Source organism: Sciurus carolinensis, chromosome 14 (genome assembly GCF_902686445.1).
Source record: "Sciurus carolinensis chromosome 14, mSciCar1.2, whole genome shotgun sequence".
In the NCBI taxonomy this organism is placed as follows: Eukaryota; Metazoa; Chordata; class Mammalia; order Rodentia; family Sciuridae; genus Sciurus; species Sciurus carolinensis.
Window position 1 is genome coordinate 71,668,902 of NC_062226.1, and position 27,122 is coordinate 71,696,023.

General features: G+C 37.5%; 1 protein-coding gene across 17 annotated transcripts in view; it reads right to left on the minus strand.

The window, feature by feature from the left end:
• Trpm3 (transient receptor potential cation channel subfamily M member 3) overlaps nt 1–27,122 on the minus strand; it is a 522,169-nt gene that overhangs the window by 119,443 nt on the left and 375,604 nt on the right. For all 17 annotated transcript variants that reach the window (XM_047523941.1, XM_047523940.1, XM_047523938.1 and 14 more), the window contains one exon: nt 13,856–13,928. In XM_047523941.1, the coding sequence (XP_047379897.1) occupies nt 13,856–13,928 (73 nt within the window). The remainder of the gene's footprint in view (nt 1–13,855; nt 13,929–27,122) is intronic.

Below are 27,122 nucleotides of genomic sequence, written 5' to 3' on the forward strand. Positions count from 1 at the left end.
TTAATCAATCTCATTCTCCAATGCATTTCTTTTCTAGGCATTATTAAGAACCTTCCACCCCAATTAGAAATGGCACTTTCCTGAAGGTTCCGTGGTGCAACAGGACATCACTCTGAAGTTCTCTAGTGGAATCTGAAGCAAGGAGCTGGTGGGATTGTGGCACCTGACCTAATCAGTTAGGTTGGTCGATGCTCCTCAGAGAATGGAGGCCCCTATTCCTCTCAGGATTGTGCACTGCCTGGAGAGAGGGCTGGGTTACCACCCTCCCCTGGGTCCCTTTGCTTCTTAGTTGCTGGGTCTAGGGATGACAAGAAGTGGTAATTAAACTTGTTTTGCTTTTTCTCTTGCTTATTGGGCCTGCTTTTTCTGTGCAAGGACTACTCACTTTGAAGAAGTGTTCTTAGTTTCCTGTTTGGAGCTGTGATTTTAGACTTTTATGAACCAAAGCTACACAAAAAACCTCACAGTCAGTCAGGTATTTAAATATGTACCTTGGCTACCTGGTTATATTTGATGAGAGTTTCTACAGTAAATAATGCCACTATTTCCTTGTGTCCTAACAACATAGGCAAGTAGAAGTGAAATTATATGGCTCATGATTAATAACATTACAAAGTACCGTGCTATTTCCTTCTTTTTGCCAACACACCTAAATGGATGAGTCCTCTTTACTGTGCCCTTAGTGCAGCACAAGAAGCAATACTTCCTAAGTCTTTCCTTTCTGTTTCCTGCACAATATGCAAATTTGAGAATCCTGCTATTAATGTAAGATTGAGGGCGTAAAAACAAAACATCTAAAATTTTGTCAGGATGTTCTGCTTACGTGTGATATGACAAAAGGAATTCATTCACATAGCTAGGTAAATGAAATACCTGCACCTTCTGTATTGTTATTTTTTAACAGAATTCCATAGAAACCTACGCCCTGGAGTTTTGAGACATTTCCTGGAATTATTGCATTGATGATTTCCTACCTTTTGTTCTCTTCTTACCTTCTTGTACTCGTTCTGTCTTTTTCTTTGAGTACCAGCCAATAGAGGGACCGTATACTCTTATTTTTACTAATGTAAAATGCAGAGCAAACTTGCCTATTCCTCTAAGATTTGCTATTAAAATTACAAGTGTCATCACCCCATCCCTCTGTCTCCAGAGGCAACCACTGCACTTCATCTAGCTGATTTTTTTGCCCTCTGTGGTAGCAGATCTTTGAAGACGTTTTCCAGGAACTATAGCTCCCAGGACTCGAGCTCCTGTGGTAGCTCCTTCCATCCTGAATCTGGCTGGTTTTGCTGTTTGCAGTAGCCAATAGAAGGCAGCTGAAGTGACATGATACCAGTTCCAGGCTGAAGCCTTAACAAGGTCTGCCAGCTCCTGCTTTTGCCTCCTAAGCCTGTCACATTAGGTGTTCCTTCCTCCTCTTCTTCCAGGGGGTTTTCAAAATTCACTTGCATCCTGTGTGGGGGCTCCTGCTTCTTGTGTCTCATATTTTCTCTTTTGTTTTGTTTCTTCTTTCATTCTGATGAAGCACATCCTAGAGTGGTTTATGGAGGAAATTGTTTCTGCTGAGAGTGATTTTTTGGTACTTCCTGCCTGGCAACTTTATTCTGCTTTCACAAGTGACTGGTAGATTAAGTTTAAAAGTCTGAATTTTAAATAAACGCTTTTCAGAACTTTTAAGGAATTGCAAATGGATGATAACTTCCTGCATTGTTGTTTAGAAGTCTAAAGCAGTCAAGCTCTTGGTCCTTTGTATGTGACCTGTTTTTTCTCATTGGAAACGCGCGCTCTCTCTCTCTCTCTCCCTCTCTCTCTCTCTGTAATTTAAAGTTTTTTCCAATCTCCTGCTTGGGAGATAAAGAATCAACTGCCAGAGTACTGGGAACCAAATAGGGGAAATAAGAAGGGTCTTAGCATTCAATATGCATTAAAATTTATTTAGTCTTTTCCCACAGTCTCTTTTCAGAACAGCAACCCAGCCCTCATTTAACACCTGGTTTCCCCTAGACCGGAAAATCTGTTTTACTCCCTTCAGAGAATAACTTTTTCTTTTTGATTGGAGACGACTGTGGAAAGTAGGGAAGAAGACATGGCCGCTTCTTAAAAAAGACAACAAATACTTCTGTATTTTTCCTCCCTTCTGTTTCCCCTGCTGAGTTTCTGGATGTCTCAATTTCTGGGTCTTTTGAAGTGTAAGTCGGCTTGATACCTCCTTGGTATCAGTTTTCTTTCTTTCTTTCTTTCTTTCTTTCTTTCTTTCTTTCTTTCTTTCTTTCTTTCTTTCTTTCTTTCTTTCTTTTTTTGGTCGACTATTTTCCATCCTTTTATCTGCTTCTCATCTTCCAGGTCTAGAAAGGTAAATGTCACTTCTGATCACAGCCCATGGGTCACAGCCCAGTTACATGGTCCCAATTTCTCTGCAAAGGAGTCTGGGATATTTAACTTTGAATATGCAAGGAGAGAAATAAGGGCGTCTTCTGTCTACGTCTACATCTTCTGTCCTAATGCTTTTAATGAAGAACTCACACATTTGTTTTAGAGAAGTTGAGAGGAGAATAAATTAATTTAATTAAATAAATTAATAATTAATTTAATTAAAAAATTAATTAAACTAAATAAATAGTTGAGAGTAAATCTTTGTTCAGTAGGTCATATTTATCTGGTAGTACGTGTGTACTTTGTCATGTCCCAGAAAAAGCTAGATCAGTGATTGTCCAAAACATGTCAAAAATGTGACATTATTAATTATCAATATCTGGTCCTGGCCACAGATATTCAGAATGCAGAGTAAGGGTTCTAGACTCAGACAACCTGGGCTCATGCCAGACTCCATCAACTTTTAGCTGTGTGACTTTGGCCAAGAATTTAGCTTCTCTGTGATTCAGTTTCTTCAACTGTAAGATGGGGTGGTACTGTAATAGTTCCTGCCCCATTGCGGTAGTGTGAGGAATAACTTAGTTAATACTCCTAGACATAGTCAGTTCTATATTAGTTGTTATTGTTACATGCTAGTAACTATTGTTATCACCATTATTTTTATTATTAATGTGAACTATTCCTTTCAGATTTGTGCTGCTGCCAATCTGCATGATTATGTAATTAAGACCAGGCAATGGTTCATTTAACAAATGATGTTGACTCATATTCTCAAGCAAGTCAAGAAAGAGAAAGTGCGATCCCACAGCCCTGCTGGGAAGCCTGTAGTGTTGTGCTCTGTACAAGCTGAGAGTCGCTCCAAGCCTTGGTGTCTCTTAACTTAGTGGGCAGACCACTGAGTGCATAGAACTCTGTCCTCCTGCCAAATCAGAGGTACACACAAATCACCAAGTGAAAGGATGCTTAGTTTCTGTGTAACTAGGGACCAGAGATGACCATGCCTGTCATCAGAACTGGCTGCCTGGTTTAGGAAAAGAATAATGGGCATAGATATCTACTGACCTGGGTTCCAGTTCTTTCTCTAGACAGCATCAAAGGCCTCTCAGTTTCCTGGATTTCTTTGGCTCCACCCAGCTTTAAAATTCTACAAGGAGGCAATCTAGTGGACATAACCAGAACCTTGAAAATCTGCTAGGAATGGCCTAAGATCATATAGACTTGGGGTTCCCGGTGTCCATGTCCTGGCAAGCACATAAGTCTACATGCTGCACCTTTCCTGCTGTGGTTATGGTTCTGGAGCAAAGGACCCATAGGCTCATCCTCTGAGGAGAGGCTCAGCCCAAACCCATTCTCTTGCTTACCACACAGATGAAAGGAGCTGAAGAAATCACTCTTGCCTTATGAATTGCCACCCAGATTCTAGTTAGACAGGGACTATCTTTGCAAAAACACCTTGCAAAGTTCCCTAAAGTTGTTGGGCCTTGAGGGTAGGAGCCAAGCATCCGAGAACAGGGAGAAACTGTTCTATTTGAAAGGGGAAGAGAGTTTGTTTCATTCTTAAGGGGAAACAATGGAAAAGAGGCAAATAATAGAGCAGGCGTGTTATGTGTAGTGGGAGCCCGTGGGGTGGTGTGACCCTGGGAAAGTCAGGGTGCAGGATCCATGAGAACCCCCTCTTGTGAAGTAGTCAAAGGGTGTCAGCATTGGAGATGCCTGCTGTTCAGGTGGAAGTTGTTGGCCTTGTTGAGAAGTAGGCCTCTTTCCTATCCTTATGTTTCTAGAAGAGTCTACTGTTCATCAAATGCTTTGTATAAGTAAATTGTTTTCCTTTTGAAACTGTGGTAGAGTTGAGTTTTACATTTTGACTTATGATGAGAAAAAGAAATGACACATTCAATCAGGAACGTGAGAACATAAGTCTGTCAGGAGTTTGCAAAAATCCCGAGGAGGGTGCAGGACTTGCCCTGCTGGGTGTGGACGGTTGACTTGAGAAGATGGAGTCCAACACTTACTGACATTTCAAGTGATGGGATAGGGAGGCTGCAGTTCAAATCTGGGTTGTTGATGTAACAGACTAGTGATTGACATGGCTGGGATCAGCTTCACTTCTCTTGATAAATGATATTTATTAAATTTCTACCATTTGTCAGGAGTTATGCTGTTTGCTGAGATACAAAGGCAAAAATGACATCAACCCTTTCCTCCAGAAACTTCCCAATTGGAAGGTGGTTTTGTAGCCAGAGTGGTCAGACCTTCTAGTTTCCCTAGACATTTTTGGCTTATTCTAGTTGTTCTGGTATAATTATTAATACTGCCCAGTTTCATGCCCAGGAAAGTGTCAGTTTGGAGATAAATTATTTGGTAACCATTCCACAGATTTATTGCGAAGATTAACTGATAAAAATTCTGTGAAAAATGTGAATTGTAAAGCATTATACAAATGAAAAGGATTAAGAGATTTAAGTTCCTTTATTGCTTTCTCCTTCGGAGGTGACCAAAATGTCTGAATTTGTTATCTGTCTTGGCCCCTGTTATTGTTCTGAGACTTGTTTGGATTTGCATGAAAATTAATTTTATCTGAAGGTGGCTTAGCATGTGCCCATCCATTTTCTAGCTTAAACTCCTTTCTTGTGCTCTATTTTGGATCCTTACATGAAGGCTAGGGTCTTCCCAGATTTAAAAAATTATTATTTTCATTATTTTCAAATTTATGTGTCCTTTCAAATTTAATCTTTTATAATTCTGATGGATTTTGGACATGGGGAAAGTCCCGGTGCCCTAGGAATTTTTTAAGTCTCTTTAGAAGGGAAAGGGAATGAGGATGCTAGTATTGTGTTTACCATAAAGAAGGCAGAGTATCTGTTCTCAAAGAGCTTCCAACATAACCATCTTAGCTGCCCCTGTATGAACCCAGGGGAAAATGGTACCATTGATTTCCCTCCTCACTCATAAGAGTTAAATAATGCAGGTACCTGCCCTCAGTCAGTAAAGGATTAGAATTTGAAAATGTGTCTCATCTGATTCCAAAGTCTGTGGGTTGTTCATTCATAAGTTGAGCACATATATATTGAATTCCCACTCTGGGCTGGGCATTGAGTACTTTGCTGTGAGCAAAACCAATGTGGTTCCTCATTTCCAGTTTGGCATCAGCGTCATCTTTTCAGGCTATATTTATTAACTAGATTTTTTTCCAGGTACTATGTAAATGCTTTAGATTAAAATTGTCATGATGACTATGTGAGAGCGATTATTGTCCTCAAATTTATGGATTGGGAGATGGAGGCTCAGTGAGGTCAAGCAAATTTTCTAGGCAAAGGGAAGTAATGCTTTGAATATGACCATCATTGTCTTATAAGGTGTCACACACCTTTGGTTTTATGTCACACCATGGTAAGTGCCACACTGAGGGTAGTGGGGCCTGGGGTGGGAGAAGATGAGTGGGGAAGACTTTGGTCTTAGGGGGAAAAGGTGGTAAATATGTGATTTCTTTTAAAATTTTTGGCAGAAAAATCAAATATAGACATTAAAACTATAAAAGGAAATAGTTATCATCATAATAAAGCACTATAGTAAATAATGGTAATTAGTGACCTATTTAGGTCTACCTGACATAAACTTTTTAAATATGACTTAGACAAGTGTGTGAACCCTGATTAGTATTCATGTGACCTAGTTCCTGGTTTTGTCTACTGAATGAAGAATTTATTCTTGGAACATAGTAGTCATTGGAGCTGAATGGGGAATTTGTTCATGGAAGTTTTATTCTGGAACTTGATTTTGGGGTGCTTGCATTTGAGCAAATCTGATACTCTTCAGTACTTCTTTTAATATAACTGTAGAGATGTGGGTTTCTTCTACTTGCTTTTGGTCTTACCAACATATCTTCTTTCCCTCTTTTATGATTGTAGAATCTCTGTGGGAACCCATGACTTTGACCATGGATGAGCTGACCACATCTCTCTTTCCATGGTTATAGGGATCCTCCCAACTCTCTTTCCACAGTGGTGAATTCAGGGGCGGGCACTGATTTATGGCAAGCAAATCCAAGTCCTCCCTGTGACCTTTATGTTGTAATTACCAGGAAAAATGCTTCCTTCTAATTGGTGTTTTTCCCAGTTGGTTGGGTGTGAGCCTGGCACTACTGGTGGTTGCTTTCTCTGACATGTGTATGGGCTAATGTCTAAGGGATAGAGGACAAACCCTGACGACAGCAGTCAAGTCCTAGATCCCACTGGCTCAGCTTACCCTTAGATTTTCTGGTCATGCAAACTTACAATTCCATTTATCTATCTTTGCTTGAGCTAGTTTAAATTGTGTCTCTGTTACTTGTTACTAAAAAATTCCCAAGTACTGTAATGGTTCACTGATAATAATTTAGAGAAGAAAACAAGCACCAGATCACATTAGTATTTCTCATTATATCACGTGAAACTATGGTCGTCCTGGTTACCTCACTGAAACATTTTGCATCATCTGGCATCTAAGGCTCTGGTATATGTCCTGAAAATTTTATGCATATAGATGTTCAGATCTGTTAATTACTTGGGATCCTCTTGGAGCCCTAGTTGCAAGTGCCTGATATCTTTGTGGCATCAGAAACATGGGAAATCTTGGAATGTCCCGCCCCCAAAACCTCATGAAGGCAGTGTAAAGAAAACTGAGAAGTGAAAGAATTGGAATTTAAGCTCTGACTGTGCCACTGATTTGCAGAATGATCTTGGATAACTTTGATCTCAATTTCCTAGTCTGTAAAATGCATGGGGGTAGCAAAGTCAAAGTGGGTATTTTGGTTTCAGGGTAGCTTTGGGATGAGGTAGTGGCAGACGTTGGTTTTGGGGGGCTAATGCCTGGATTGCAATTCCTGATGACCAATTTGCTCTGTGACACGTACACTGGTGATTTGAATAAAGGAGTAAAATGGACAAGCAAGAAACAAGTGCATTTGTGGAAGATTGGTCTATAAGTTAAAGGACCCAAGTAAGACTAAAAGTAGCCTGACTGGAGAAGGCTTAAAAAACACTGTTGGAAAAACTTTACATTATAATCCTCACTGAGTGGATTTAGTTTCTAGCTGAAATCTTTTCACATTTGAGCACAGTTTATTCCACAAGGGAATGGCGCACTTTCCTTTATGTCTAAAAATAGTTGGAAAATGTCATACATTTTGACCTTGTAGCTCTCTTTTGGACCAAATTTTATCTCCTTCCATTTGTACAATATTTAAGAACTGTAGTAACTTTGCATCTCATGTAAGTGATAAAAGTGTCAACCTGGGTGTCCCTTTTTCTAGGATATCTAGTACTAGATTAAGAACATAATAACATTAGAAAGAGAGCAATCATGCATGACTACCCATTGGAAAGAGGGGTGGTGGCAAAGACTGTATAAATAATTTAGAAAGAATTTTTGTTTTCAAGCACACCATAATGAATTCCTGTAAAACTTATTCATAAACTGTTTAAACAAGGTAAATTTAAGTAAGTGTTCCCAGTAACACTCCAGGATAAGTTAGTTGCTTATGAAATCTAACTGGTACACAGAATTATTGGACATGAATTCCTTTATAACATATGCCAAAAGCGTTTTACTAGGATTTGACTAAACCATTTTTAAAATAAGGTGAGTTAGGTAGCAAAATTAACTGCCCATGGTATCAGTGCTAATAATGATTATTTTTCTTGTGAATAGAGTTGGTGGGAGACATGCATTTAGACATAGCTTCAAAACCTTAAGAACTTTTTTTTTTTTTCGCAGTGCTGGGGGTTGAAACCAAGATTTTATGCATACCAGGCAAATGCTATACCACTGAGTTACATCCCCAGTCCACACATTGCCTCTCTCTCTTTTTTTAATCCACCCATGTTTCAGGCTTAGGTTTTTTCCCTCAAACATGCAATTTTAAAGGAATATGGGTCAGACTGTAGTGGTTTTCATTGTTTCGTATTATCTAATCAAACTGACAATAAGTTTTCATGAAGTTTTTCTAAAGCTAGAACATAGTGGTTAATATTTTTGAATTTTAATATTTATTTCAAATTTTCTCTTTAAATTTTAAACAAATTAATAAATGCATATCTTAGAAAGAAGTTGTCTTCCACATATCCATTAGTCATTAGTTTATTATTTATGTCACTGATTATGTCTGAGGAACAGAAATGCATATAATGAAATGAGAACTAGATAATTATCTCTGAAATGATTGTATGAGTGCATAGACAAATTTGATTTCATACATTTGATTTCTTTTAGTTGAGCATTCTTATACCTTTTGCTTAGATTCCTTAATGGTATTTCTAGTCTTTTCCAAGATTGATAATGATCAGTTATTATTCATAACTATGTGATTTATATAGATACTGCCTGTGCCTGTCATAGTCCTTTGAATTTATATATGTCTGACCTTTACAATTAATTCCATAAATTGCTATCTCCTTTTTTGTTTTTTTGACATGAAAGAGTTGATTCTTGACTACAGTATGTCTCCTGCTCAGATCCGTAACATATGATAACATATCTTTCTTATTTTTCTCTTAGTATTTTTTAAAAAGTTAAGTCCATATCTATTCATACTTCCTTCATTCTCAACCTGATACCACCCTTTTCTTCTGCTCCAGAATGCCATCCAGGAACACATGTTACATTCAGTCACCTGTCTCCTTAGGCTCCTCTAGGCAATCTCTCAGACTTGTTTTTGATGACCTTAACAGTTTTGAGAAGGAACTTATTGTTTTTGTATTCTTTTAGCTTTTAAAAAAATGCTTTACAGAAAAAAAAGTCAGCAGTCATGGGAACTTTCTTCCCAGGTCTCGGGTGAGCTTCTTTACCATTGAAGATGAAATCCAAAGAAAAAGAACTTCTCAGTGATGGAGGACAGTGCTTATCACGTGACACTATCCAGTGTGGAGGTGAATGAGCACTGGCTTCTGAGATTTGACTTTATTTATTGAAACCAAGGTATACAAGAAAAGATGAAAAGAATTGGGGATAATGGTATTCACAGAAAGGGCGCAGGGACTCATTTGCTGTCTTTGATGGAGACTCTCAGCATGAGGTTTATGCCACTGTGTGATGGATGCAGACAGGACAAGATGCTGAGAGAGCAGTTGATAAGCACCAAAAAGTTTACTGAAGCAAGTTTGGGGTCCTCTCCAGTGGAAGTCTTCTCTGGGTGCTATGGCTTAGTCAGGGTTGACTGAGAGAAAGGGGCAGATAGAGGAATGAGGTACCTCCCTAGATTTTTGAGTTACTCTTCTTATGAAACCTCTCAAGGGGTAAGTCAGAGGTATGAATGGCATCAGACCTTGTCTGAATCAGGTAGTCTGATTTAGCAAATAAAAGTACAGGACTTGCAGTGAGGGTTGAATTTCAGGAGAATAATTTTTTTGGATAAGAATGTCCCACTTAACATATTCAAGCTTAAAAAATTAGTCTTCGTTTATTTGAAAATTCAGTTAACTGGACATCCTGCATTTTACTCTGACCCCCACCCTAGTGCTTCTGTGGTAGGGGAGACAGAGGGCTAGTGAAGGGGAGAGGCACAGTCTCTGATTCAGAACACCACTCTCAGGGAGCAGTTACCTGGAGTGAAGGACAATGTGACATTGCTTATTGTCAAAAGTATCCCAGGTCATCATTCGAAGGGACTCTGGGCCTCTTGCCTCTCTGGAGCAGCATTCTTTTTGTCTCCTTTCTCTCTTGATTTTTGAATAGATAACCTGGTAAGTCTGTATTATCTAAAGAGCATTCTCTAATATATAATATACAGAGCCAAGAAAATAGAACTCAGTAGGATCAGAAAAGATATATTTTTCCTACCACCACCTGGTTTCTCAGCTTTCTTCCCTCCCTCTCTACGTCCTTCCCTCTCTTTCTCTTTCCTCCCCTTCCCTTCCCCTCCCCTCCCCTCCCCTCCCCTCCCCTCCCCTCCCCTCCCCTCCCTTCCTTCCTTCCTTCCTTCCTTCCTTCCTTCCTTCCTTCCTTCCTTCCTTCCTTCCTTCCTTCCTCTTTCTTTTGCCCTGAATTTGTGGTCCAGTGATTAATTTCATAACTCCCTCTTTCTTCTAACTTCTGGTTTTCTCATAAATTTCTGATTTCTCAAAATTAAAAATTAGACTTTGCCAAGATTTCCCGGGCATTAGATAATTGAAAGTCCAATTAAACCCTGTTACATGCCCAGGAAACACACTTAAGAAGAATAATATAACAAACTTAAGAATTCAAAACTGATAGAAGTTTGTATGCTCTTGGCCTCTGAAGAAATCAGCAAAAATATTGTGCTTGATATCCTTCGCAAATCAATTGGGTCAATATCTGAGAGCATTGAAAGGTTTTTGTGAAATAGAGTTGACACACCATAATCTTTTAATGGCATAAATTCCCATTAGCTCAACTGCTGCATAAGTAATGTTCATTATAGTGATTAGAAATGTTAATTTCTTAGAGCGATAATAATTTCCTTTCATCTTTTATGGTGGTGTTTTTTAAACTGCAGGATACGACCCATTAGTAGATCATGAAATCAATTTAGTGGGATACAATCAGCAGAATAGACTATATTAAAATAGAAAATATTAAATTTCACTGCATAATGTCCATGTAAATATTATTTCAAGTACTTAAATTTCAATTTTACAAGTGCATATGTGTAACTGCCTGGAGATGGTATGAAGTGTATTTCATATTGTATGTCATGCTCAAAATAGTTGGAAAACAATGATTCTTTAATAAAATAAGTGAATTCTAACACTCATCTAAAGGTGATGCATAATTTGGAATCTCATCAATTGGTGAAAGGGAAAGAAATATTTTCATTTGAAGATGATGGTCACTTTATTTTTACTGATAATTAGACCACTTCCCTAATTGTTACGATTTTCTTTCAGAATCATAATGCGTTTCATTTTCTATTATGGAAGGGTTAGGGATATCTTGGTGGCATACCTATGTGAGGCTACGTAGTTGGAGTGCCTCTACCATTTACTGGCTAACTTGGGCATGTTTCTGAATTGCTCTGCGCTTCAATTTCCTTGTCTATAATCTTGTGAAAAATTGGTAACTGAACTGTTACAAAGAATAAATGAGGACTGGGGTTGTAGCTCGTGGTAGAGTGCTTGCCTCGCATGTGTGTGTGGGATGTGGGACACTGGGTTTGATTCTCAGCACCACATAAAAATAAATAAAATAAAGGTTCCATCAACAACTAAAAAATATTTAAAAAGAAAGAATAAATGAATTTATATATAGGATGCACCTAACACAGTGTTTGACAAATAAAGCAAATACTCGATAAATGTTAGTTATCAATATTATTGTGTTTTCTTATCTTTATGTAAGAATAACAAATATGAGTTATTTGCTTTAAACTTTTGTTTTTGTCTATGACCAAGGAAGAGTGGGGCCTAGAGTATGTTTTGTGGCTCAGCCCATGCATGGTTCCTAGCCCCTTAATCCTTCTGTCCAGTGTTTATATTTTTTAGTTCATTGAAATGGAATGTTTTGGACCATAATTCTTGACCTGAGATACATAATACATTTTATAGGATTGTGAATCTCCTGAAATGTGATCACAATTTTTGAATGAATGTGCATATGCCTTTGCAGAGTGTCCATAAGACTCATAGCCTCTATTGTCTAAGGGTTCATATGTGGTGTAGTAAAGAGTAAGACATACTCGGGCCTAATTGTAGGTTAGCTAATTAGCATTGTAACTTTAGCCAGTTACTTAACCTCTTGTAGCTTTACTTATCTCATCTACAAAATGGGGATTAAAAATATCTTCGATAGCACATAGTCGTTGCAATATTTAATGGCTTTAGGAGTTGTAAAAGTTTAGCAGAGATTGCAACATGACAGGTCTTCAAGAAAATGTTAATAGTGGAAGAAGAGTAGTTGGATTGGAAAATTGAATGAAATGTTATTCTGAGGTTTAATTTTGGAATACTGAATCTAAAGCTGAATCACTGAGTAATCTATAAATTTCTTTATTGAACAAAAATTGATTGAATGCTCAAGTGTCGGGGATTGTGCAAGGTGCTGAGAGTACAGTAATGCACAAGACACATTCTCTGCTCTCAAGGAGTTTTTAATCTAGGGAGGCTGCAAACAGTTAATGACCAGTCAGGTGATAAACACCACAGCAGGCACACGACAGCACTGAGGGAGGATGGAGGAGACATTTTTTCTTTTTTGTCATTATAACACTATATTTATAAAAATTAAACATAAAGACAACATATTGAGTAAGTGAATTACCAATGATAGTTTGATGTGAAAATTGCATACCATGAAATCTACCATCTTAATAAACTCTGAAGTGTATAGTACAGCATTTTTTTAAAATTATTTTTTGATTTTATTGTGCACAAATGTACAACTTTCATTTCTCTGGTTGTACATGAAGTAGAATCACGCTGTCTGTGTAATCATACAGTAAAATAGGGTAATGATGTTTGTCTCATTCTATTTTATTTCCTTCCCCTGCTCCCTGCCCACCCCTCATTTTCCTCTGCACAATACATCATTTGGAGGAGACATTTCTAATGAGAACCATCTCCAACATGGCTTATGGTTTTGTTTAGTCCTGTGATTCCAGTTTGAATTTTAGAACTGAGCAGTCACAACTTTGTTTTATTTATTTTAACACTGAAAATTATTGGTCAAATGTATATACTTATTAAGGCTCATCAAGGATGGGATTTGATTTGCAGAATCTGGAGGAAACTGCTTGTCTCTGGGAAATGTCTCCAAAGATGAGAACAGGTAGTGAGATGTCTGTAACATTGGAAATAGAGAATAGGACAAACCCACCTGATGTGTACAATGGAGTATTTTTCATTCTTTTTTTTTTTTTGTGCTGGGGATCGAACCCAGGGCCTTGTGCTTACAAGGCAAGCACTCTACCGCCTGAGCTATCTCCCCAGCCCCTCAAACACACCTTATGAACTGAAATCCCACGGCCCAGAGTATTTCTATTTTTGCCTTAACCTGCAGGGAGTTTAGGGTTGAATTTAATGCTTCCTTGAAACAGTATAGTAGCCTAATATGTTTTTATGGTTTATTTCTTTCTTCTTTCCCCTTAATGATTTTTAATTTTTCATTTTAGTGTATATATTCAAATACACTCTCACACACACAGATGCCATAGTGAGTGTTTTTTGAAAATAGATATGGTAATAATAATTAGAAAATGACCTTGGATAACTGAGTCTTACACATTATTTCAAATTTTTTCTTTATATATTTTTCTGATTCAATGGATATGACTTGGATCATAGTGTATTAAAATTGAGTCACACTGTAATGGGTCTATTCTACCAGAACTTAATAGCAGTATCAGTGTCTTATGGGAGAGTTCCTCATGTTATCAATAACTGAATGTGTCAGGGAAGCATTTGGGATTATACCCATTAATAGGAGAAATAAGGTTGCTATATTATTACATTTTAATTATTTTTGTACTCTATGGATGCAGAAACTCTTTTACCTTTGAGTAAAGCTGTCAGGATAGCTAAATCAATGTCCTGGTGTCCTTCTGATCCCATTCGAAAAACTGTAATCTGCAATATAAGACAAGATGATCATTAGCAATTTATTTTTCCCCACAAGAGAAAGTAAATCAATGACAGCACAACTAAACAGAGACTATTTTAATATCTATAAAGTAGATTCTTAACCAGAGGGCAAGCACATATAGTAAGGATTCAACTAGAACACTGCAATTCATTAAGATGGAGAAGCATTAGTAGCCTCCAAACAATCACCTTAGATAATAGAATTGATTACAGTTACAAGAAGAAACCAGAGATCAAGTAAAATGTCCTCTTCTATCATTTCAGTTTTAAAATTAAGACTTGCAGGATTTACAAAAATGGGAAAACTAAAATGTGAACTCTTATTGAGAATATTTTGTGGCTCAGTGGTAGAGGGCTTGCCTAGCATGTGTGAGGCACTGGGTTCAATTCTCAGCACCACATATAAATAAATGAATAAAATAAAGGTCTATCAACCTCTAAAAATTTTTTTAAAAAATAACTATTTAGTGTGCTGTTTAGTAACTGGTCCCCAGTGCACAATACACCATCACTGCACTTATCCTCTGCAGTTGCTACTCAAGAGTTTCAACATTGTGATGCCTCTGACCCTCCAGTCCTCTCAATGACCTTGAACCTCCTGTAGAGTAACTTGACATCCAGGCTGTAAGAAGTAGAAAATAGACAATCCAATAACATGTTTTTTTGGCAATCTAGGGGTAAAAGTTATTATCTGGGGAAGAATAACAGGGAGGAGAGTGAAGAGATAGCAATGAAGAATTAATATTTGTGGGAACTTTGCTGGTGTGTGTGTGTATGTGTGTGTGTGTGTGTGTGTGTGTGTGTGACAGAGAGATAAGACAGATAGAAAGAGAGAGCACACTAGGAGACTCGTTCTAGAACAGGTGTTATTAACAACTGTTACCCATATCATAAACTAACTATTGGGAATAATCTCTACTTGTATGATGCTAAATAATTCCTCTTATAACCATAAATTTTCTGACATTAGAAGAAAGTAATGAGAAATGTTATTTGTAGGCAGGCACTTACTGTGGGTCACTTAAAGACCTGAGCTTGTTTCTGGGAGGGAACTTTAATGTGCACACAGGAAATACCAGGCATCCATGTTGGGCAGCAAAAGATGACTTTTTTTTTTTGGGTGCTGGGGTTCGAACCCAGGGCCTTGTGCTTACAAGGCAAGCACTCTACCGACTGAGCTATCTCCCCAGCCCCAAAAGATGAGTTTTTATCTTGTGTTTGAAATAATAAGTGAACCCTCTAACATGAAGAGGTTGAGTGTGCCCCTTCCTTTGCCACTTTAGAGGATGAAGATTATAGAGACAAAGAGTATTCAGGTTTGGGAGACAAAGAGAAGCAGTATTATAAGGCACAGGCAGCATTCTGAAGAAGTGTTCATTAGGAAAAGGCTCACTATGAAGGAAGGTTGGAGAACAAATGCCCCAGGAAAGAATAATATTCATTAATGAGTCCCTGACACACAAGAGGGGTATCTTATCCTACCACCAACTGAAGGGCACAAAAACAATGTGGTTAAATATCACTAATTCCTAGCCCAAACCAGGCTATCAGATGATTTTGGAGCAAAACTTGGCATAACATTCTGCCTATGAAGAATTTGCATTACAAAGTAAGGTTAATCTTTCTCAAGGAATTTTTTGGTCATCTTCGTAAAAATAAGCTCAGCAAGGAAAAGTGCAAAACTTTGCTGGAGAACAGGAAAGAGTAAGTAGAGGCATATACTAAGTTGGTTGATGGGAAAATACAATATAATTAAAATGCTATTTCTCACTAAATGAATATAGAATTAATTATAATTTCAATAAATATTCCAAAAATATTTTCATGGTCTTTGATAGATTGATACTAGAATTCATCTGGAAAGTTAAATTTCTTAGAATTAAAGGGAAAACATCAAAAGAAAAAAGCAAGAATGTAGAATGTGTCTCACTAGTTATAATGTTTTCTAAAACCACAGCATTTAAAATAGAGAGAAATAAGGGGAGGGAAGAAGATAACACTAGTACTTATCTCTTTTGTACTTGTTTATATATCCAAAGGTCAGAGCCTGGGATGAATATAAGGCAGAGATTGCAAGATGAAATGCCTTCATAGGTATTTGAACTAAAACATTTTAAAAATTAGAAAGAGACAAAATCTATCAGTGTGCTATATTCAGATTATGGCTACAGTTACATCTCTGGTAATGACTGTCAATTGGAAGGGTGCCCCCACTCTATTATATTTGCCCAGAAATCTGCTTTTGCATAATCATAGGTTTGGCAGAGGTGCCAATCTGACCTCATTCTTCTGATGCCTGAACTTCACTGCATAATTAGAGATCACTTTTTAGATGGAGATTCTTCTGGGGCAGCAAATAGATGCATTTACCTTGACATATAAGATCATCAGGCTTTTTCCTAAGAGCACATGTAGATTTGAGGTTGGGGAAAGGAAGACGCATAAATGTAGAGTTTCTAAAGGATTTTTCAGGGAAGGCACATGGATATATGTGCCGCTATTTTTAAGGAGCTTGAAATGGGTTTTCAAATGCCAAGGTTTCAGAGATTTCCTGGAAAACTGATGTGGTGGTAATGGTTGCCTACCTCTCATGCCCCATCCTGGCAAAGACCCCAATGATCTGGGACTGATACTGGAGGGAATGAACATGCCTTAAGAAGAGGAAAAGAGAGTTAAGGGGTGCCTGGAGACCTCAAAGACAGAATTCATACAATTTCACCTTGATTGACCTGGGCTTTATGTCTTCTTTGCTGCTCCAAAACTTTTCATTTGAAATTAAAATGTTAAAAATTAATTGCACAATTTATATCTCTGTTTTGGGGGAAAAAGTCAATAAGAAAACTGAAGTCACATTCTAACACCCACAGTCTTGATAGAGATGCCAAAAAATGAGGAATTCTTAAATCAATTTCGTAGTGATATGATCAAAATAGTTTTAGAGTAGGATATATTGATATAAAATTCCCTGGTTTTGATGTAGCATTCTTTAATAACACTAAACTTTACTTGCTAACATTTTTTGAGGTCCTTTGCAAAGGTGTTTGTAAGTGAGGTTGGTCCATGTCTCCAGTCTTGCCTGAATTGGTCTCAGAGACACGATAACCAATCAGCATGAGTTGGGAAGATTTTTCTCTTTCCTTATACTCCAGAGCAATTTATGCGATGAAGGAAGATTTAGGAGGATGTTTATAATATGGGGTACTTTTAGGAACTGAAGGAATTATTATTATAATTGATCAATTTAGACTTCTACCTCTCTTTGAGTCAATTTCGTATACTTTCTTAGGTAATCAAACATTTCATCTAGATTTTCATGTTCACTGGCATAGTGTTGTACATAGAATTCACTTACTATTTTTAAAATCTCCTCTATGTCTAGAATTATATGGCATTTAAAAATTCCTCTTAATTTGTCATTAGATCAAAACCAGGTCATTTCAAAGAATAGGCTCTTAAATTTATTCATCGATATTATTGATATACTCTTTTTTACTTTTATCATTTCTTCTATTTTTGCTTCTTTAGCTACTTTTATCCTGTGGTCTTAAGTTGACTTTTTAGTCAATTTATTCTTATTCCTTTTATGTCATTTTGTTTCAGGTGTCTATCTTTTTTTATAAAGCTTTATATTTATACATAGTAGTTGGGTTCAAACTCATACATGGATGGAATTTTATTTCAGTTCATGAACTCCCTGTTCCTCCCCCTTTTCCCTTCCTTCCTCCCTCCCCTCTCCCATTTTCCTTCCTCTACTCTACTAGATTTCCTTGAACTCATTTGATAGGTTCTTTTTACATATGCATAAAGTTGACATTCTCTGTGGTATATTTATATATGCACGTAACATGATTTTGAAGAATTTATTCTGCACTGCCTTCCCTTTCCCATCTCCCGCATTTTTTGGTGGGGGGAGGTGCTAGGGACTGAACCCAGGACCCTTAACCACTGAACCACATCCTTAGCCCTTTTTTATTTTGAGACTGGGTCTTGCTAAATTGCTTAGGGCCTCACTAAATTGCTAAGGCTGGCTTTGAACTTGCCATCCTCCTGCCTCAGCCTCCCAAGTTGCTGCAATTACAGATGTGTGCTACTATGCCCGGCTCCCCTTACCCATCCCTGCATCTTATAAATAGCAGGACTAGACATTTTTTTTTCTAAAATCAAATCAGAGCTGCTCTCTCTTTCTTAATTGCCAACAAGAATCTAGTTATATTTAAAATTACTTTTTTTTGGGTTTTATATCTCATCTTAATTTGTTTTCTATACTTTCTCATCATTTCTCTTCTATATCTTTTCTTGCCTTTAAAATTGTTTTTTTGAATAGGTAGTATATGTACCTGGTAATAAAGAATCCTAAGAGTATAAAGAGATTGTGATAAGCATTGAGTTCACTCTTCCTGTTTCTGCTTTCCAGCACCCTCATCAAAGGCAACAATGCTACCCAGTTTAGAGATGATTTACATAGAGGATTCTTCTTTCTTTTACACAAGTGGTAGCAAGCTTTGCTCTCTATTCTATACTTTGCTTTTCTTAGACTATATCCTGAAGAGCATTCCATTCAATCACCTAGAGGTGAGCATCATTTTTTTTTTGACTGGCTGAAGTTTCCTCATATGCATGTACCAAAATTTACTTAACCAATCTTTTAGTGAGCATTTGGATTATTATCAATCTTTTGCCATTACAATCACTGTTCCAGTGAATATCCTTGTACACATGTCAGTGAGTATATGTGTGGAAAGAAACTTGTATACATGGAATTTCTTGGCCCAGCTACTCTAAGGAAAGTTTTTAAATTCTTTTCTTTGATTTTTGCCTCCAGAGTTCTTACCTTTTCCTTTCTTTCATATATTTTGATTCTGTATGGAAATAACTTTTCATAGTATGTACTTTCCTCCTATAGTAATTTAGAAACTGTAGTTTCTGCTTTTAACATTCCAGAAATTACTAAAACTTTTCTTATTTCCTATTACAGTAGGTAGGTGATATCTTTTTACCTGTCTTTCCATACTGAGCACTAATTGAAATTTATTTAAGAAATATATACATAATATATATATATATATAAATGTATAATGTGTGTATATAAGATAGGCTCATTTTATAAAATCTTAGCCACATAAATTTAATAAAAAATTTGAATTATGTAGAGGCATTAATTTAACTATTTTATAGGTGATTTAGTATGGTCTGATTTTTTATTCACTCTAAAATTGGTATTTTCAACATGTACTCTAGGAGTAACTCTCATACTTGTTTGACATGGTTGGTTATCTTATCAAAGCACTATGGGACACAGGGAGATTAATGTGTTCTTCCAGATCCAAAAGAAGAAATGTCAAAATGTTTTGTTACAAAAAGTTCCGTTGGATATCTTATATCTTCCACTCTCTTATGGACAAATTACCTTAGCATGGTTGAAATTCTGATTCTCATATTGAAGGGAAGTGAAATTTTTCACAATGACAGCATTTCCTTGATTTCTATCCCTTCAACCTATCTGCCAACCAACTTCTCTGCTTATGTTCTTCCTCTCATTTTGCATTCCCTTAAAAGAAAGGAATCTGAACAGAATTGACTCTTTGAACTCATGTATCGATTATCTCAGCTGTGCCTGGCACTGTTTAGGTGCTGAGCAAGGAGTCGTGAACCGTGCTGACCAATGCGTCTGCTTTCAGACTGTGAGAAGTGCCCTACAGCATTGTTTTCCCTGTGGCCTCCCTTCTCTCACTGGCACAGGCTTTGCTCAGTCAGTCGCAACTTCATTTCTGCAGCGCTTTTCTTTACCGCAGCAGTCTTTATTCTGGTCCTATCTCTCCCCTTTCCGTTTTATTCCCTATACCTCTGTTCATGCAATCTTTCTTATTAAAATTGCTTTAATGACTACCATTCCCTGTGATATAAAGCTAGAAATTCTTAGCAGGGCATTCAAGGATTCCCTTCCAGCTCTCTCTTGAGTCTCTCTTGTCAGTTATACCTCATTGCCATGCCTGTTGCTGCCACTGCCACTAACCAGCAGCAATTGTCTCACACACCTGATGCCCCCTGCACAGCTCAACTTGTTCCTTTCAGGGTCCTGATGTTGTTTTAGCCCCTCTGCCTTTGTTCATTTGTTCCTTCTTCCTGGAATACCCTTCCCATTGCTTGGTGAGTTAACTGCATGCCTTTCACTCGACATAGGCCATTTTAAGAAGCCCTTCTATACAACCAGCATGGAACACTCACTTTTTCTTTTGTGCGCCTACTATGCTTGAAGGCTTGCTAGGACACCGATTCCAACACTTCATTGCTCCTATTTGCACACATCTCTTTGTATTAAAGATAGGTTCATTTGCAGGCAAGAGCCCCAGTCTCTGCTGGGGCATTTGTTGAGTGGATGAATTTATCATCAAATGCTTGTACTTAAGAGACTGGTTAAAAAAGATAAAAATTTTAAAGTAGAATGTTCCACTCAAGAATGATAACAAAAGTAAATGAATAGATGTTAGGACTAGACCAAGAGTTCGTTACGAGTGAATCGATTTTAGCACAAGTCTATTGAAGCCTGTGTTATTGGTGAGGATTTAAACTCTTAGTCAAGCATTATGTGAAAGAAACTGGGCTGCCTGACTTATAGACATTATTTACTGAGATTTAGTATGAATCTGATGGGAAGTGAAATTTTTCGAGATATTGGCAGCATCAAATAATCCAAAAGAATGTTTCACTAAGATATTTGAAACTTTCATTCCACGTAGATTAAGCAGTAGTAGAGAAAAAGACTCAAAACAAGCATATATTACAGAAAAATGAAATAGAAGCATGGAAATAATTTTGAGGAAGGAATTTAAGATTTGGAGACATTTTGGTTCATTTCCTGAGAAACAAATAAGCAGGCTCACAACATAAATAACAAAACAGAGTTTTTGTCTGAATTAATCATGAACTTTCCATTTCTAAAACCAGCAGGTCTTATGGTTGAACAAGATGAGGGTATGAAAAAACATATTGGGAAATTAAACTGATTCACTTTCAAAGGGTCTATTAATTAGTTTAATTTGTGATTTATATTTATGTCACAGTAAGCAATGAATCTGTGAAAACGGATATGGAGGTTAGAAGAGCTTTTAAAAATGAAAATAACCATGATATTAGACTGAAAAACATCTATAAGCTGCAAGGACACTTTGGCTCAATCTATTAGGAACAGAAAGGAACATTCCATAATCATTTCATGCTGTGTTAGATTTTTAAGAGATGATATCTGAGTTTGACAAATGGTTTGTAATATACCTGAGAATTTTAGAGAAATACTATAACCATGCCATAGATAATCAGCACAGTAAGTTCTTATTAATTATCTAGGAATTTAGAAAAGTCCACTATAATCATGTTTTTCAATACAACTAAGAACAATAAAAATGCTACATCTAGAGTTTCCATTAGAAACAACATTTCTGAAATGTTTCCTAGTTTCCTGTTCAATTTCTTAATAAAATCTGGAGCTGTTTACCCAGGACAGGAGCAGGGGGAGAAGGAGAGAATCAGACTTGCTAAATAATTTGGTCACCATGATGGAATGATTTTAACTACCAGGTTACCTGACATTTCCCTGATGAATCATTAATATTTGAAATAACATGAAATGATTGAATGATTAATAGAAAATTAAAAAAATCTACATTCAACAAGATATGGAATGATATGTAACCATTGAGGGATCCAAACAGGGATACTGTTTGACAATAAAAGGACTTTTGGCAGATACTAACTTCAGTTTTCTCTTTGGCATAATCAAAGGTGACTTGGTACAGGCAAGAAAACAACATAATTTGTTAAGTAGAACATTGTGCACCCAAACATACTCTTATTTGACTTCCAACCTTTGGGAAAAAAATGAACTTTCTCTGGTTGACAATTTTTCTTTGCTTCCTTCCTTCAGTGCTAGGAATTGAACCCAGGGCCCCACCCATTTTAGGCAAGTGCTCTACTGTTGAGCCACATCTGCAGCCTGGCTAGCAAAATTCTTAAAGTTATCATTTTACCAATGGTACTAACTTCTAGAAATTGACATGCTGATTTAGGTAGAAGAAGGAAGGAAATCAGAGGAAATGCAAGCATACCTACAACTGAGCAATCACAAGAGCATTGGAGAGAGATGTGCAAAATTCTTATTGGAAAATTAATATCATTTACTTCAATTATTTGTTATCAACTCTAGTCATCCCTTAGTATCTACATAGAGGATTTGTTCGAGCATCCCCTGTGGATACCAGAGGAAACTCAAATACATAAAATGTTGTAGTAATTGCAACCCCCGCATCCTTCTGTATACTTTAAATCATCTCAAAATTACCTATACTTAAATGGTTGTTGTACTGTATTGTTTAGGAAATTTTGACAGGAAAAAATGTCTGTACATGTTCAGTGCAGATGCAATTTTGTTTTCAAATGTTTTCCATCTCTGGTTTGTTGAAGTTGTGGGTGGAACCTGTAGATTTGAAGGAATGACTGTACTGACTCTCCATGTAATATTTTTGAAGTAGTCTCATAATAAGCTCATGCTGAACTGGGTGATAAAAAGGGTTGCTATGGAGATAGAAGATAGAAACTGGGTGAAATGAATATAATTCCAGTATGTCCTAAAAGACTTTCATTTGTAAATACATTAGATAAAATAGATGATAATTTGACCTTTAAAATGTTACTTTATTATGTAATAGACTTGCCAGTTTATTTTCAAGTTTCCTTCCTTCTGCCGTAAGTACACAACTCAATTTAGATTACTTTTAGTAATAGACTGTCTTAGAGAGTTAAGTACACTGTCATTACGATTCAACTCTGTGCTCTCAGAGGACCCTCATGGATGAACAACTTGGGCATTAATGAAGAGTGCCAGTAAGGGTTTGCTTTAGACTGATCCTTTATTCCTTTTCCCTCTCTTTTTCTTTTTTTTTTTCTTGTACCAGGGATTGAACAGGGGTACTTAATCACTGAGCCACATCCCCAGTTTTTCTTTTCTTTTTTTTTTTTGTATTTTATTAGAGACAGGGTCTCACTAAGTTGCTGAAACTGGTTTTGAACTCGTGATCCTCCTGCCTCAGCATCCTGAGCCACTGGGATTACAGGTGTGCACCACTGCACCTGGCTTCCCACTATAATTTTGAAACACCAGAATTTGTTTCTCCCTCCAGGAAATGCATTTCATAGGCTAGAGGTCTACTGGTTCAAACACAACAAAAAACTGTTTCCTTTTTTATAAAGGAAACTCATGCTTGTCATTAAAAATTATAAGAAGTTTAGAAAAAGAAATGAAAATTAATTTGCAACATCCAAAGCCCTATTCAAAGATGATAACTGATGATATTTTGGTATACTTTTTTTAAGGCTTACCCATTCTCTCTCCCTCCCTTCTTTCCTTCCCTTCTTTTTTTCTTGTATGCAGAGTATACATACATGGAGCAGAAGGGGGAGCATACTTTAAACATTATTTTTCATTCTCATTTTCTTTTCTATTCACTTTATGTTTTTATATTATTGAGAACTTTTCAAAAACATCATTTTAATATTTGCAGAATATTTTATCTAATAGATGTATTACGGCGTGTTTAATCAATAATGCCACTCACATTATTTCTAAATGTTTGATGCAAATAACAAAGTGATGGATATTTTTGCGTATGAATCCTGTTCTATATTTAGTAGTTGGTCCTTGGGATAAATTCCTAGAAATTTAAAGCTTTTGTCACAAATTGCTCCATAGCTAGAAATGAGTATTTTAGCACATAGAAGTGAGTGGAAGTGAAAGAAAGTCTGTGCTGTCCTTGAACCAGATTTGCTGTGATAGCACTCCAACTCCATTAATGACAGCCCTGGGGAGAGCTGACAACTCTATAATGATACTGGAAACACAGACACAGGCCGATGTGGAGCAGGAAACCCACCTGGAGGCAGAGGAGCTATGTGCAGGATTGGTTCCGGTCTCTCCCTCTCTTCACTACTGCCAACTCCCCGGATGAGCTTAAGCTCTTGTTTCTTGGGAAAGGGGTCTTGGAAAACAGATTGCCCTCATCACTCTCTTTCAGTTTTACATTCTTGATTTTTTTCTTTATCCTAAGTCCAAGGAAAATGCTGCCTTATATAACTGGACATGTGCAAATGGAATTATGCAGTAACATGAGGTTTGGGAACTATTTTTTAATCACTTAAGTCATATCACAGAGAAGAAATTTTAAAATACGGGTCAGTAACTGAAATAAGGCTTCCTGGATCCATGATTGACATATTGAAAGAGCACTTTGTGACCCTAGGGTGACATGAAGGGCAGACAGAAAAAATCTGCCCAGCTAATTTTGTGATGAGGGCAAAAAACAGGAAGTGGCTAAAACTCTTCATGTAGTAATTCAATGGGGATTTTCACTGGGGACCTCTTGGGGGTTGAAATGAGATGACAACCTGTCATCTACTATCTCCTGCTTTCAGCTCTTTTCCTGACAATTGAGTTACCCCTTTCATTTATTATATAACTGTGTGTAATGTACCTCACTGGATGCCAATGTGACAGATGCCACAGGTCCAGCAGTAGCACTCCCAGAAGCTCCTTTATAGATCTTAGGGCCTTGGCTGGCAGAAGCAAGAATATTTGTTACTTACCATTTTTTCATCCATCCAGATGGGTGAAAATTCAATTTCATCAAGGTAATATTTCTCATCTCAGGAAGAATATTACTAAGCTCATGTGCATTCTTCCACATATTTTAAAAAATGAATAGACATCTCTCTCAGGAGTAATACTCAGGACCACAGATGGTACTTCTAGGCCAACACCATATGTGCTTCTTATTGGGTTGTAAAATTTTTCTTTGCTTTTTTGGGTAGTTTTTCTCATCATCACAGGATAGAATTATGCATCTTTTTTTTTTCTTTTTACTTCCCTGTCATATTTATCAGGACATCACATATATCTGTAGCCCAAGCACTTCTTTGCAAAACTATCACCAGGGGAGAGATTGTCAGGAAGGCATCAGGAAGTGCTATAGACAGAAGCTTTCTCACTTTCCTACTTAAGCCAGTCTGATTCACCCTGTGACAATGTTATTGACAGTTTCCAAGGTTGATAGACTTGATGCCCTTGGAGTATCTCTCTGGGAACCTGATTGCCAAGAGGTCACTTCACCTGTTACTGGGCAAACTCATTCTTCTGGAATTTGAACAGGGCAACCTTGAGACGGAACCAGTGAGAGAAATCTTTGAGGACATAAGGAGAATAATAATTTGGATGTCCTTATCAGCTTAGGAAAAGACACATTTTATTTCTCCTTCCCTTCCTGTCCAACAAAGAGGAACATCAGAGACAAATATCTTTTTTGATTTTTGGTGGTGTTGGGGATTGGACCCAAGGCCTCGTGCATGTGAGGCAAGCACTCTACCAACTGAGCTGTATCTCCATCCCGAGACAAATATCTTGAAGGTAGGTCATATAAACTGTCCGAGGGCAGGGGCGCTTCTTTTCTCCAGCTTGGCTTTCAGCTTCTTGCCTCGCGTAGCAGTGGAAGAGAACTGCTTAAATAACACTTACTTCAGAACCTGGGAGAGATTCTGCTATGGAGGGTGGGGCAAGATGCCTGGGAAAGAAAAGCCCATTTCCGCCTGTGTCCCTGCTGTCAGCCTCCTGCCTTTTCTTTATATGGCTGCTGGGATAAAACTAGTTTATTATGGCAGATGACATGTTGAAAGGCTCTTGGCCTAATGCTCTCAGGTCTCAGAATCTTGGTTTTTTAAGTTTGGCTAAGTGGTAATTGGAACTCTTTTTAGCTCTAGAAGCCATACTTTTTCTTTGTTTGTGCTCAGAAAGGCAGAAAATCAGCATTAGGGCATGAAACAGGTGCAGCCTCCCACCTGACACATTAACCCTTCAACAACTTTATGAGAAGGGATTTTGACTTTGATAGGCAGTCCATATAAAAAACTTATTTCCATTTGCTGTGTTGTGTAGTCAGTTCATTAGCTTAGAGAAAATTACTATTTAAAAATATTCCCTTTTTATAGTCCTGGATGGTGGCACAATAGTCTCTGTGCTATGTCATAAAAAGCACATTGTTGATGGTTAGCCTACTATAGACCCTGCTCTTATGCCTATGAAGTTAGTTAAGTGGCACATGACAATTCTTCCCCTGTTCAGGAAAACCGGTCATTCTCATACTAACTCATTAGTGGCCATGGCCCAGGGCTCTCTACTACAAACACTGGTATGCAAATGACCAAGTTTCTGGACCAGTCCCCATGCCCCTTCTGACAACTGAACACATTTTATGCTCTGGCTTGGACAGAAGAGACTATGGTTAGAACATGCACTTTGGAATTACACTCAGAAGGGAATCATGCCAGTTACTAGATGTATAACCTTAGGCTACCGCTGTATCTGTCTGAACTTTGGTTTCTTCCTACATGAAACAGACATAACTCTTTGTCCCTGAATTTTCACAATGTTTTGGGTGGGATCACCTTCTAAAATCAGTTTCGAGTGACAGGTATGGTGGGTTAGTCATTGTTAATTTCCTTCCTATTTGCTGTCCTGGGTATGCTTCCTGGATGTGTTCTCTCCCATAATGGTGGATTTGTCCTGTCTCATCCCTGAAACTCTGCCTAGCTTCAGTTCCTTGTCCTCTGAGGCACAATTCAAGTATCATCTGCAGTAAGCCCACCTTGGTGCCTAGCTGTGCTTTCTTGGAATTATGGAATTACACAACTATTCCAGCACAAACAATGTTGACATTGGTGAGAATAGTACTAATGGTTGTTTATTGTGTACTTACAATGTACCAAACACAATGCATGAGGTTCATCATGACTTCGGGCAACCTCACAAGTACCTATCACACATTACTATTATTACTCCCATTTTACAGCCGATGACCTTGAGGGAGGCGATATTAGATACCATATGGAAGGTCACACAGTTAGAAAAGTCTGAGATGCATTGGAATCTAGACAGCCTGACTTGATGACATGTTCTCCTGTTTGTTTGTCTGCCTTCCTTTAGACTTGGATTCTTTGGGGGACAAGATACATCTTCTAGCTCAACATTTCCATGGTTTAGTGGTGTTTTGGCATAATGTGGGTGCTCAATGAATGTCTGTGGAATGAATCCTCTATTCCCAGTCCAAATCTGACCTGTAACTTTCCGATGGAGAATATATC